Source organism: Physeter macrocephalus, chromosome 12, assembly GCF_002837175.3.
Source record: "Physeter macrocephalus isolate SW-GA chromosome 12, ASM283717v5, whole genome shotgun sequence".
Lineage (NCBI taxonomy): Eukaryota > Metazoa > Chordata > Mammalia > Artiodactyla > Physeteridae > Physeter > Physeter macrocephalus.
The window spans coordinates 82,953,562-82,968,834 of NC_041225.1; the positions used below are offsets into that span (position 1 = coordinate 82,953,562).

Below are 15,273 nucleotides of genomic sequence, written 5' to 3' on the forward strand. Positions count from 1 at the left end.
AGCATATATTTATAAGATCATAAAAGCACATCTTCAAGTTTTCTCACTAAGTTATTAATAACCCTGGCTTGAAAGTCACACTCTTTTTTTCTTTTAACCTAAGTATACTGTGTAGGTCAGTAACATATCTTAATCAAAAGATGTGGCTCTCAAAGAGTTCCACTGTTTTTGTATGTCAAATCCAACCCTAACCCATTATATATCACATTCTCCAAGCTCTTCTTTTATCTTTTCCTATGATATGCTGCAGTTAAACATATTAGTTGCACTTTTCTTTAGCTATGTATCAGTCCCCACCACCAACTCCCCCCAAAATATGGTATTTTCACAAAAGCATGCATATTCAAGAGTCTTCTTTTACTTTCAGCACCATTTAGTCAAAAGATTTATTTATGGCTGCTCAAGAGCTCAATCTGGTTTATTGCCAAGAATGTAATACTGCATCCCCAGTCTCTGCTTTTTTTTCTTACTGCCTTGCCTTTTACCTTAACATTAAGAAATTCCAGCATACAATTTATATAACGACTTTTACTTTCTTCTTGATGACATTCTCCACAGACAATTCTGGCTTCTTGCTCTAATTTGAACCACCTGCTTTCCAGGTCCCTGGCATAGTTGTTATCCCAGGATCTTCACTGGTGTCTTAAGAGATTTAGTTTCTTGGATCTTGTTTCATCTTTTTTCTCTAACTTCTCCTTCATTTTTCTGGGTACATATTCAAGAACGTATGAAAGGTAAATTTCCCAAGTCCTTACATTTCTGGAAATGTCTTTAATTTGGCCTCTCATCTGAGTAATCATTTGGTTGCTATCAAATTCTAGATTTAGGAACTCAGAACGAACTTTGAATTAACTGCCCTATTGCTTTCTAATATCTATTGCTGCTGCTAAGAAATCCAATGCCAGTAGACTCTTATTCTTTTTGAAGCCAACCTTTTCCCTGTCTAGCAGCTTTTAGGGTGTTCTTTTTGCTCTTGGACTTTTAAAACTACAAAAGAGGTTGACACCAAATGGAGATCTTTTTTCATCTAAACTTCCCGAGTATCAGAATGCTCTTTCAATCAGAAGATACGATTATTTAGGTGAAGAAAATTTTCTCCTACTATTTCACTGATTATTTTTGCTTTTATTTCATGTAATATAACTTTTGAGATGTCTTTTAGACAGATGGTATTACACTCTGTATTTGTTCTCCAAGTTCCTCTTTTCTTGCATATTTTTCCATCTCTTTTGCTCTAACATTCTGAGGGAGATCCAAGAATTTATACTTTTGCTAAATGGCTAGCTAGGCTTTCTTAAACCAGCTGAAGTAACTGTCTTCTACATACCAGCTACAAAATTACTCAATTTTGTGGTAGACTATGAAATTACTACATGCCATGGACTTCACTGCTGAAACTACAAATTTGTTAAGTGCTACCATGAAGCCAAAATTTGACAGTATGGATAAAGAAAACAGAGCTAGCACTTCACTTTTCTTAAGACTACTCATCTAAAAACCTGAAATATTTAGAATATAGTAAACAATCCAGGCATTGTTTTTAAAAAGGTACTGTGATGGCAAAACAAGGTAGCAACTTCCAGCCTAGGCGTTCAAGTTTGTGCACTATACTTCATTACTCAGCAATAAAGCTTTACTGAAAGAAAACAGAATATAAGTAATTCTCAGTGGACTAGGTGAAATAAATTAAGAGTTCAGGATCACTAATTACTAAGTAAATGATAAATCATGGCTGGTAGATTAAGAAGCATGAATTATTTGATACATTTATGAAGATTTAAATCTAAAGTAACAAATGCACAAGTCAATTTTGAAGTTAGTGACATAAAATTTTTATGGATATTAAGTTTCCTCCAAAGATTTCTGAGATGATAAATAAAGATTTGGGAGTAAACCAGAAATTACTCTTTAGAACACACATCACTGAAAAATTAACGTGAACTGGAGGGCGGAGGCGCTGGCGGGACGTGGGCCTGCAAAACCATGAGCAAAGCGGGCTCGGGCCCTCGACGGTGGGCACGAGCGTCCCGCCTGCTCTCCTTTAGCACAACCCATCGGCTCCACAGGAGGCAATTATGAAGCCCCTTGATCATAAGAATCTGGATCTGGATGTGCTGTATTTTACAGATGTCGTAAGACGACAGAAAATGTAGCTGTTTATATGTGGGAAGACCTTCAGAAATTTCTTCCTGCGGGAGTTCTTCATAAAGTAAAAGTATATGAAACTGACAATAATATTGTAGTCTATAAAGGAGAATAACTCTTAGAGGTTAGTACTATAGAATGATTTAATTTCTTTCCATATTCGAAGAAGATCTTTATCCCCTTGGACAATTAAGAAGTCATCACATAATTGTTACATCTCCAAATTGTGTTCTGGAGCACCTGATTTACTGGAATCACTGTGAGTAAGACCTGTTTTAAACTCAAATCTATCTTAAAACCAAATTGTAATGTATTCTGAGTATCATTTAAAGAGTGTTTCACCTATAAATTAAAATCATTTCAGCAACAACAAAAAAAATTAAAGTGAGTTAAGCTAGTACATATAAGAAAGAAAACATAAAAGAATGCAGAAATGAAGGAGGAAATCAAATTAACTTTTTTTTTTTTTTTTATGCGGTACGCGGGCCTCTCACTGCTGTGGCCTCTCCCGTTGCGGAGCACAGGCTCCGGACGCGCAGGCTCAGCGGCCATGGCTCACGGGCCCAGCCGCTCCGCGGCATGTGGGATCCTCCCGGACCGGGGCGCGAACCCGTGTCCCCTGCATCGGCAGGCGGACTCTCAACCACTGCGCCACCAGGGAAGCCCCAAATTAACTTTAGATTAACCTCTTCTGTGAAAAAGTTTTCTGTTTTCAAAACAAAGAAAAACCCTAGTCTAAGTAAAGAATATGAACATGTAAACCTCGCTGAGACAACTGATTGTGAGCAGAAATTAACAGCACAAATTGAAGTCAAAATCTCTATGTTTTCAAGTCACTTGTAAGTATTTAAACCAGAAACAAAACTGATTGAATATGAGACTGTTTACTCAAAATGAGAGCAGTGTCCTAATGGCTAAAGCTGTCTTCAAGGTTTCTACAGATAGTTCATTATGCAAAGGGAAACGTTCCTTCAGAGGCTGCCAAGTTCCTCTTGGGTCACCTTCTAACGCAAGAAAATTGAGAAAGCTCTTCAGATAAACGACTGTTTTACTCTTTCATCTACATTCAATCTACAAAATAGTCCCTCTGTTCACCAATTTTATCAAAATTATTCAGAATTATACTGGTTTTATCAACAGTACAAAAATATTAGTTGAATCTGACTTTCCACTCACACATCCTCCCGGTGCTCCAATCTAGCCCTCTGCTGAACTATCTAACCTAGTATCTTGCACTCAGCCACTTTTCCAAATTATCATGCCAAGTTACAACCACAGTCTCAACCCTGAGCAAATCACCCCAACAGAGTATACATTTCCTACTCCAGACAGGTTAGCCAACAGACAGAAACAAAGTCACAACGGCCTAGAATAATTTAACTCAACAAAAAGCAAACACTCAATTAAGAGACAAAAAAAAAAAAAAAAAAAAAATCAGAGAATACCTAACTATGTATTAGGCAAGTCCAGTTTTGCCTAAAATCGTTCATGTAGACAAACATAACATTAATCTTGTAAGAGTTACTATAAGAGAGGCTGTACAGTATTGTGATTAAAAATATAACTCTAGAGCATGACTGCTTGAGATTAAATCATGGTTTTGTTACTCTACCTGCTGCTGTGTGATCTTAGGCCAGTTACTGATGCCTGTTTTCTCATTTATACAATGGGGAAAGTAACAATACCTCTTTCATGAGGCTACTGTGAGGATTAAGAAGGTAAATAAATGTATGGGAAATGCTTAGAACAGTGCCTGGCATGTGTTAATGCCATGTACGTACTTGTTATTATTTATGAAAACAAATGGGGTGATTGGTAACTACTGGGTTTTTCTAAAGATACAGCCTTTAAAATTATCCAACTAGCTGTCTCTACAGTCCAGCTCTGAGCTCTTACTAGCTTATTCAGTCAACAGATACTTACTCAGTATCTGCTGTATGCCAGGCATCGCACTTCCACTTCCACTGGCAATACCTCAATTCTTTTACAGGTGAAAATGAGCTCAACCGCCTCTTATTATTAAGGCTTGCTGTGCTGCATGTCATACTTAACTATCATTAAATAATTACTTCTCCTTGACATTACTCTTAGTTATTTCCCGCCTCCTTTTTCCACTCATAAAAAAAAAAAAACTTTATAAAGGAAACTTTCAAACACATACAAAGGTTGAGAGACTCATATAATGAATCCCACATATCTATCACCCAGTTTCAACCACTGACACATTAGAAATCTTATTTATACACCCACTTCAATTATTTTAGAGCAAATCCCAGACGTACCATGTCCTTGTAACTGTTCGGTATTTATCATCTATCTCTAAGGTATCTATGTTTTCAAGTCACTTGTAAGTATTTAAACCAGAAACAAAACTGATTGAATATGAGACTGTTTACTCAAAATGAGAGCAGTGTCCTAATGGCTAAAGCTGTCTTCAAGGTTTCTACAGATAGTTCATTATGCAAAGGGAAACGTTCCTTCAGAGGCTGCCAAGTTCCTCTTGGGTCACCTTCTAACGCAAGAAAATTGAGAAAGCTCTTCAGATAAACGACTGTTTTACTCTTTCATCTACATTCAATCTACAAAATAGTCCCTCTGTTCACCAATTTTATCAAAATTATTCAGAATTATACTGGTTTTATCAACAGTACAAAAATATTAGTTGAATCTGACTTTCCACTCACACATCCTCCCGGTGCTCCAATCTAGCCCTCTGCTGAACTATCTAACCTAGTATCTTGCACTCAGCCACTTTTCCAAATTATCATGCCAAGTTACAACCACAGTCTCAACCCTGAGCAAATCACCCCAACAGAGTATACATTTCCTACTCCAGACAGGTTAGCCAACAGACAGAAACAAAGTCACAACGGCCTAGAATAATTTAACTCAACAAAAAGCAAACACTCAATTAAGAGACAAAAAAAAAAAAAAAAAAAAAAATCAGAGAATACCTAACTATGTATTAGGCAAGTCCAGTTTTGCCTAAAATCGTTCATGTAGACAAACATAACATTAATCTTGTAAGAGTTACTATAAGAGAGGCTGTACAGTATTGTGATTAAAAATATAACTCTAGAGCATGACTGCTTGAGATTAAATCATGGTTTTGTTACTCTACCTGCTGCTGTGTGATCTTAGGCCAGTTACTGATGCCTGTTTTCTCATTTATACAATGGGGAAAGTAACAATACCTCTTTCATGAGGCTACTGTGAGGATTAAGAAGGTAAATAAATGTATGTGAAATGCTTAGAACAGTGCCTGGCATGTGTTAATGCCATGTACGTACTTGTTATTATTTATGAAAACAAATGGGGTGATTGGTAACTACTGGGTTTTTCTAAAGATACAGCCTTTAAAATTATCCAACTAGCTGTCTCTACAGTCCAGCTCTGAGCTCTTACTAGCTTATTCAGTCAACAGATACTTACTCAGTATCTGCTGTATGCCAGGCATCGCACTTCCACTTCCACTGGCAATACCTCAATTCTTTTACAGGTGAAAATGAGCTCAACCGCCTCTTATTATTAAGGCTTGCTGTGCTGCATGTCATACTTAACTATCATTAAATAATTACTTCTCCTTGACATTACTCTTAGTTATTTCCCGCCTCCTTTTTCCACTCATAAAAAAAAAAAAACTTTATAAAGGAAACTTTCAAACACATACAAAGGTTGAGAGACTCATATAATGAATCCCACATATCTATCACCCAGTTTCAACCACTGACACATTAGAAATCTTATTTATACACCCACTTCAATTATTTTAGAGCAAATCCCAGACGTACCATGTCCTTGTAACTGTTCGGTATTTATCATCTATCTCTAAGGTATTCTTTTAAACCACAATACTATTACAACTAAAACATTAATTATTAATAATTAATTCCTTGATATTAAATAATCAGTGCTCAAATTTTCCCAAATAGCACAAATGATTTTACAGGTTTTTTCACTCCATCAGATTTAGCAATTAGGCAATGTGTCAATAAAATGAAGGTGACCATGGGAATTCCCTGGCGGTCCAGGTGGTGAGGACTCTGTGTTCTCACTGACAAGGGCCCAGGTTCGATCCCTGGTCAGGGAACTAAGATCCCACAAGCCACACGGTGTGGCCAAAAAATAAATAAATAAATAAATAAAACAAAATAAATAAATACAAGGAAGGTGACCTTAATAATAACAGTTTCAGCAAAGTAGTAGGAGATGAAAGCCAGATTTAAGCAGGCAGAAATCAGGAAATGGAGATCACTGTACATGCCCACGCAAAGCTCAAATATGAGAAAGAAAGGAGAAGAACTGGGAGGTACGTGCAGGATCAGGACCTAGGCGGAGGTGATTATGTCTGTAAACTGAAGAAAAATGAAGAAGCTGAGACACAGGTAAAAACAAAGAGAAACTAAAAACATAAGTTCCTAGAGATGAGAGGGGATGAGATCAAAAGCACAAGTGCCAAGGCTGACCTTGAATAAGAGAGGTATAACCTAAACTCTGATACTGAAGGAGTTATTAAGCATGAGTATGAAAATGGGAAAATTTCTGTGTGTGGCAGGCAGGGGGTGATGGGGTGAGGAGGTAATGAAGTTATTAACACTTAAAAATGTTCTCGGTTTTCTTAAGCATTAGGAGATGAAAATCACTGATTAAAAGTAGGGTACTGGAAAGAATTATGCAGGGGGTTTAGATAAAATATTGAAGATCTGGATGGAATTTAAGGAAACTGAAAGGGACAAATGAGCAGACAGGTGAAGAATCAATCAGCATTCAAATCTTATGTAGATTTCAAAAAACAGTTTCAAACATCACCCCTTCCATGAAGCTTTTCTTAATTTTCTTAACCAAAGGTAATTTTCCCTCCTTGGAACCTTTGCTTTTATTGCTCATAATGGTTTGTTTCCACTGTAAAAATTAATGCATTTCTTCTCTCTTTTTCCCAGTAGCTAGACTATAAGCATTCTGTGGGTACTTTATCTGTGTGTCACAGGGTTAAAAACAGTACTTTACAGCATACAATTTAGAATCTTACTACCTTTTTAAAAAATAGCATAATTTAAGTACTAAAAGAACAAAAGAGACAGTAACTACTGAAGAGGTGAGAGGACTACTGAAGGCCTCACAGAGAACACAGACCCGAGCTAGGTCTGGAAGGGAAGAGAAGGCACAACTTGAACAGGGGAAGTGTAAAAAGTAAAGTGCCTCAAGGATTGGTTTTAACATTTTATACATGGTAACGGCTGTTGACAAATAACACTAAGCTCTCCCATTAATAAAGAAGTTTTGCAAATGAGCAAAAAAAGACTTACTACAATGTGTGGGTGGGGAAAAAAGTGGTTGTTTTAATGTGAATAAGTTCAAATTCATCCAAATCATGTATAAAATATATTCTAGTGAACCAATTAGAAAATAGAGGAAAACTACATTTTTACTGGATGACAGAAGAATTCAGACAGATTCATATCTAGCTGAACAATCACTGACAAGTACAGATCTTTAGTGACAAGGCTCAAGTTTCATCAAAGCACAGATGAAGTCCTAAGAAAGAAGACTTACTAAGTTCTGAAGATAAAACTGAAAGAGATAGCTTTTAACAGTGTATGAAATCTATTTCAAATACTTACTATTTAAAAAAACTTGGCTTTCACCATCCTGGATGTACTGAGGGGAACATCCATCTTGCCTTTTGCCCTGGTACATTTTTCTTTACAATCAGGTAAATGACCCTTAGTCCCAGATTTTAAAGGAGTGCAGAAGGTAAGAACCTGGGACGTCTTGCCCCCTTAGGACCTCTATGTCCTGACCAAGAAACAAAAACTAACCTCCTAGTACCTCATACTTTTCAGAGCTGTACTCCCAACAGCCTACCCCAACTCTATTTGCAGCCTGAATCCTAGCTAATTACAGACTTCTACACCTCCTTCTTGCCCACTAGCAACGGGAGGAAAACACCACAGGCTCAAGCTGAACAGTAAGTGGCCAGGCACAATTCTGAGCAGAACTCTTTCAATTCTAAAGAAACTATACAACTGACATGTCAATTATGGCACAGACAAGAATTATAGATCTAGATAACACTCGGAGCATAGTCTGTAAGTACTCTATCTTGACCACATTTCAGAGGTCAAACAAAAACAGCCATAGACAATGTGAGCAAATGGGCATGGCTGTGTTCCAATAAAACTTTATTTAAAAAACTGTTGGTAGGCAGTAGTTTACCAGCCTCTGGTCTAGAGAGTCATAATTAGACTTGGTTTTGGTCAATTCTAACAATACACTGGATACATTTTATCTTCATGTTTAAAACAGAAATACACACCTACATATGATCAAAATCATATAAGAAATTCAAAGGAAAGCCTGGGAGGAAACAGTAAAATAAAATGTAAATAGTAGTACGGATGGCCAAACTATGGGTCATTGGTCATAGAGCATCACCATAAAAAAAGTTTAAAAAATTGCAGAAATTACAAAATGGAAAATAAAATGGATTAATAAACAAATAATTTAAGCTTATGGTAACTGCTCTAAAGAAAATAAACAGGGTACTGCCCATGTTAGAGAGAATCTGAAGACAGCAGAGAAAGAGAAAACATCTCCAAAGAGGGGACATTTTATAGGGGACATTTATGCTGAGATCTGAAAGACAGTGAAGCTGCTCAAGAAAAGAGCTGATGGAAGAGCATTTATCCAGAGCTCATAAGCAAGCAAAGGTGTTGATGAGAATGAAAGAAACTGACAAGTGTTCTGGGAAAAGAAAGGAGACTAATGAAACAACGAGCAATGGGGAAATGGTTTTAATAAGACAAAAAAGAAGAGACATCTCATTGCAAAGTAAGATGTCTCCAAACAAGGCAGGACCAGCTTCATCAAACAGCGATGGCAGAAAGGGCAAGGAAGGTTCAGAAGAGTTTGGGAATTCTGGGACCTCAGGATGGTATCTAAATTTACCAGCATCCCCATTCCAATTCTCATGATCTCCCTCTTCCCCAATCATTGTACTTCCACACAAGAGACCTTTTGATTTTCATTTAAGCTCCCTGGTCCTCTGATCCTTGAATCAAGAATTTCTAAGATTGTCATTTTCTTTCTTTATGTTCTCCAGTATAGTCAGAAACAGCCAGCCCACCCACACTTCTTATACTCTTTATCCTCCCCAGAAATGTCTTGTATGATAGCTCCTTAGTCTATCAGTTTTGCCTTCAATAAGCACTTTATTTTACATAACTGCAAGTTAAGTAAGTTAACTGTTTACTTGCAGCTCTGTTAATCGGAAAAACTTCAGTTGGGTTAAGCCACTGAGATTTGAGGGTCAGTTTGTAATTACAACATAGTGCAGACACTAATAATAAAGAGGTCTATAAAAAAATCTTTCCCTATTCTAGTAACTCAGAAACACTCTAAGTCAAATTCACTGCCATTTAAATTGGTTAAGGGCTAACTTTGCTATATAAATTTATAGAGGCATAAGATTTACATACATACATATACAGAATGTAAAAATAAAAGAAGTTCTTAATAAGAATATTTGACTTACAGTGTGAGCACATTTCCAAAGGATAACTTGCCTCATTTCCCTGGAGGAAAAAAATAATAATAATTAGTCACAAAATTGGCACAAATGTCTTTAAAAGATTGAACTTAAATATTCTGAGTCATAAAACATTGGGATATAAGCCATAAACGAATGTGTCTAGAACTATAAATATTTTTGATAAAAAAATTATACAGTATGATAGAAAGAGCTCTTGCATCAAACAGGCCTGAGTTGTGGCCCTGTCACTTAAGACTTACGCAAAGATTTGATTAAAATTTATTTTAAATATTTTTAACACCCTAAACATACTGTATATCAAATTTTAACACACTACAGACTGTCAGTGCTCTACGTTGTCTTGCTGGATGAACTCATTTTTGGGTAGAGCTCAGAATAAAGCTTCTCCTGCCATTTCTATTTAACTGAAGAGTTTACTGAGACTGCAAAGCTGTTAAGAAAACAATCCTTTTATACCTGCATTGAAACAGAATTTTCTGTACGCTATGCAACAAAAATAAGAAAAATATTAATAGGAAGGTAGGTCCAATGTAAAACAGCCAGCCACTTGAACTCCAAATTTTTCTTTTCATGAGAAGTCTTATCTCATGGATAAACTCCAATATAATTCACCTGAACTCCTAATTTACAAAAAGTTTACTTAAGGAAAAAAATGCTCTAGAAAAACTACAGACCTGACCCCTACATTTAAAATTCTTGATGACTGGGTCCAGGGAGGTCAAGTAAGCTGGTGAAAGATCACACCATTTGATTAGCAATGGAACCAGAAGTAGTTCTAAATCTAAAACCGTAAAAATTCCAAGTATAACAGACTCACACAAAGTAAAAATCATGAAGAAAATCTTTTTAAAAGTCTACAGAATTTAAAGTAATACAAATTGAATTTTTAAAGTTCAACAATAAATTGAGTATACCATGCATCCTATATCCCATCTATCTAATCTTGACCCTGTCTAGCAGCAAGTGTACAATGGGATTAACATTTAAATACTGATATCTGAATATACCTATGTATCCTAAGAAGTTATTGAGTGCAGCCTGAAATAAGAAGTACCATTTTAGTGTGGCTGGCTAGCTTTTAAACTCTTAAAAGTATCTCTTATTCTGAGTAAACTTAAGGTCTGAGAAAAGTTTATCAGTAAATTAGCATCTTTAATTCTTATCTTGCTGACAATAATTAGTCTTTTCCTTGAAAATTACAGCAGATAATTTAACTGGTTAATCTAGTTTTAGGTCACTTTAAACATCAAATATATATTAAAATAGAGACAGGAGTAGCAAACATTAATAAAAATGACATTATTAATTAGCAGAGATGGAGTTCTACTTATTTTGCACCTTACTTAATTGACCTTAAGATTCTTACCATGATTTCTATCTTTTACTGTCTCACATATTCTTTCATGTCTAGATTTTTTAAATACCCTTTTAAAAATATTATTCCAGTCTACCTTACAATTAAGTATGTTTCTTATGAGGCTCTCAAAGTATAATGATGGGCTTCCCTGGTGGCGCAGTGGTTGAGAGTCTGCCTGCCAATGCAGGGGATACGGGTCCATGCCCTGGTCCGGGAAGATCCCACATGCCGTGGAGTGGCTGGGCCCGTGAGCCATGGCCATGAGCCCGCGCGTCCGGAGCCTGTGCTCCGCAACAGGAGAGGCCACAACAGTGAGAGGCCCGCGTACCGCAAAAAAAAAAAAAAAAAGTATAATGATCCCTAGATTGTCACTGTGAGGTTCGTTTGTTTGTTTTTTAATAATGTTCTAATTGTTTAATAAGTGAGTGCAAAAGGGTTATGTGTACTTTCAGGGAGGACTTTGAAACCAGGTCCTTGTTTCTTCAGCCCACTGACCTTTAACAGTGTTATCAATTCTTTATAAATGATACCATCTATCCTCTACGTGTATCACTCCCTGCTAGCTAACATCCACAAGACCCAAGGACCAGTTTGGCTAGGGCTTTTCCATCAACACTGAATGCCTCATCTCTCTCCTAAACTTATTTCAACCTTAACCTGTCTAATTTTATACCCAGAAAAGATATCTTTCAAATATTAAGGTAAAATGTTTTTCCCAGATAACCAAAAACTAAAAAAATTAGGCTGTAATACACATGCACTATAAGAATGTCATTAGAAAATTCTTCAGGCAGAAGAAAAATGATACTAGATGGAAATCTGGATCTAGACCAAGGGATGAAGATTACCAGAAATGGTAAATATGTAGGTAAATATAAAAGACATTTTCCTTCTAAAAAAAAAAAGACATTTTCCTCATTTTAAAATATAATTGACTATTTAACACAAACATAACAAACTGTAGGGTATATAGTGTGTAAAGTAAAAGGTTTGACAAAAACAGAACAAATGTAAGATAGAAATAGTGATATATTTGTCAAGATCTTACAATGTGAGGGAAACATTACAACATTATTTGAAAGTAGAGCATGATGTTGAAGATGCATATTGTAAACCCTAGACAATACATACTAATAAAAAAAAATAAAAATGAATCATAAAAATACTCAATCCAAAGAAAGGCAGATAAATAGGAAGCAAGGATCAAAAATCAAATGAGAAAAAAAAATACAAAGTAACTAGCAAGATGGTAGATTTAAATACAAGCATTTTGAGAATTGTATTAATTACATTCATTGTAAATGGTCTAATAACTCCAATTCAAAGAAGATACAACTATGTACTATCTACACGAAGTCTTCTTTACAGATAGGCTGAAACTAAAAAGACAGGAGGAGATATACCACACAAGTAATAATCAAAAGAAAGATACAGTGGCTAGGAATACTGGACAAAGTAGAATTCAGAACAAGGAATATTGCCAGGAATAAAGAGAACTATTTCATACCCTTAAGAGTCAATTCATTAGGAAGATGTAACAATCCTAAATATATTGTGATATATAATGAGAAATATCCTTGGGTCCTCATTCATTTCTAGCACAAGAGCTCCTTAGAATGTCTCAAGTGTCAAGAGCTATAAAGATTTCTTTTGTTATGCTAATGAGGTGACTATGGGAAAGGACTAAAGGTAGGGGTTGGTGGCCAGGAGAACCAATCATGTGATTAGAGGCTGGACCTTCCAGTCCCACCTTCCAATCTCTAGGGAAGAGAGATAGGCTGGGGGTTAAACCATTCGCCAATGATTTAAGCTGGGCTGGAGACTGAGCTCAATCACCACTGGTAAGTGTTAATGAAGCCTCCAGAAAAACCAAAAGGATGGACTGGAGAGCTTCTTGGTTGGAGGGCATGTGGAGATGCAGGGAGACTGGAGCACCTGGAGAGGGCATGGAAGCTCCACACCCCTTCCCATGTACCTTGCCCTAGACATCTCTTCCATCTGGCTGTTCCTGAGTTACATCCTTTTATAATATGTCAGTGATCTAGGAAGTAAAATGTTTCTCTGAGTTCTGAGTGGCACTAGCAAATTACTCAAACTCAAGGTGGGGGTTGTTGGAACCTCCAATCTGTAACCAGTTGGTCAGAACTTCAGGTAACAACCTGGACTTGCAATTCGCATCTAAAGGAGGGGGGGAGGGGGCAGTCTTGTAGGACTGAGCCCTTAACCCGAGGAAGCTGATGCTATCTCTAGATAGTGTCAGAATTGAGTTGAATTGTAGGACACCCAGCTGCTATCTGAGAATTCTGTGGATGTGTAGGGAAAAATACATTGTAACTGGGTCCCAGAACCCTTTCACATATAGTTATCCCTCAGTATCTACAGGGGATGGGTTCCAGGACCCTGGCAGATACCCAAATCCATGGATTCACTTGGATCATGTAGTATCGATACTACAGTATTTATTGAAAAAAATCCCTGTATTAGTGGACTCACGCAGTTCAATCATCTGTTGCTCAAGGGCCAACTGTATATACTTAATAACAGGGCTTCAAAATTAAATGTGTCAAATAGAGAGAACTGAAAGTTAAATAGACAGTCATATTTGGAGATTTTAACATTCCTCTCACAGTAAATAACAGAAAATAAGTAGATCAAAGGAAAAAATAAGTTGTGGAAGATCAGAACAACACACTATCAACCAAGATGTCCTAAAACAACAAAATATTCTTTTCTACTGCACACGAACATTCACGAAGACAGACATTATTCTGAGCCTCAAAAAAAGTCTCAATAAACTTTAAAGGTTTGAAATCATACAGAATATATTTTTTTCCTTACAATGGAATTAAGCAAGAGAGGTATTTAGAAACATCCAAATATTTGAAAATGAACAACACAATTCTAAATAACCCATGAGTCACAGAAGAAATGATGAGAGAAATCAGAAAATATTTTGAACAGAGTAAAAACTGAAACTATCAGAATTTAAAGGATGCAGGTTAAGCAGTCTTTTGAGGAAAACACTATTACAAGGGAAGTCCAAAACACAATGATCTGTTCCCACTTTAAAAAGCTAGAAAAAGAATAAATTAAACCCAAGGCAAGGGGAAAAAGAGAAAAAAAGCAGAAATTAATGAAATAGAAAATGGACAAACAGAAAGAAAAATCAGTACAACCAAAACTCATTTTTTGGAAAAGGTCAATAACTAACACCCCAGGCAAATCACTAGAGATTCTACAGACATTAAAAGAAAAATAAATGGATATTCAAAAAAAGTATGAAAATAAATTTTATAACTTAGATGAAATGGACAAGTTTCTTGAAAAATAAAATCTACCAAAACTGACTCAAGAAAAAAATAAAGTTGAACAGCTCTATTGCTATTAAAATAAACTGAATTTGAGTTAAAAAAAAAAAACACACAAAACCTTCTTAACAAAGAAAATTAAAGACTTGATGGCTTCACTGGTCAATGCTATCATATATTCAAAGTCTGAAAAACATACCAATCCTATACAAGTTCATTCAGAAAGCAGAAGGGGAAGGAATAGTTCTTAACTTATTTTATGAGGCCAGCTTACCCTTACAGCAAAATCAGACAATGACATTACAAAAAAGAAAACTATACACCAATATTTCTTCATGACCATGCATAGAAAAATCCTTAACAATATTTGATGAAATTAAATCCAGAAAAAAATTTTAAAGAATAAAAATCATGACCAACTGAGGATTATCCCAGTAATGCAAGGTTGGTTTAATATTCAAAATTAACATGGTTCACTATACTAACAGAATAAAAAATACCATACCTATGGTCATCTCAACAGATAGAATAAAAGCATCTGACAAATTTAAATACCCCTTGGCAACAAAACAAGAACAACTCAGTAAACTAAGAATCTTCCTCAGTCTATAAAGGCTATCTACAAAAAGCCTACAGCTAACATCATACTTAATATCGTGAAGGAATGCCTTCTCCCCAAGATCAGGAACAACATAAAGTTATCTGCACCGGTGCAATAAGGCAAGACAAAAGAAATAAAAGACATACAGATTGGAAAGAGGGAGTTAAACTGCCTTTACTTGCAAATGACATCATTGTACATGTAGACAAATCCTAGACAAATTACAAAAAAGCTATCAGAACTAATAAATCAATGAACAAGGTCACAGGATACAAGGTCAATACATAAAATCGAACGTATTTCTACATTC

General features: G+C 36.0%; 1 protein-coding gene across 1 annotated transcript in view; it reads right to left on the minus strand.

The window, feature by feature from the left end:
• PPP3R1 (protein phosphatase 3 regulatory subunit B, alpha) overlaps nucleotides 1-15,273 on the minus strand; it is a 66,021-nt gene that overhangs the window by 21,486 nt on the left and 29,262 nt on the right. Inside the window, exon 2 of the mRNA XM_024133557.3 lies at nucleotides 9,680-9,719. Coding sequence (XP_023989325.1) covers nucleotides 9,680-9,719 — 40 coding nt within the window. The remainder of the gene's footprint in view (nucleotides 1-9,679; nucleotides 9,720-15,273) is intronic.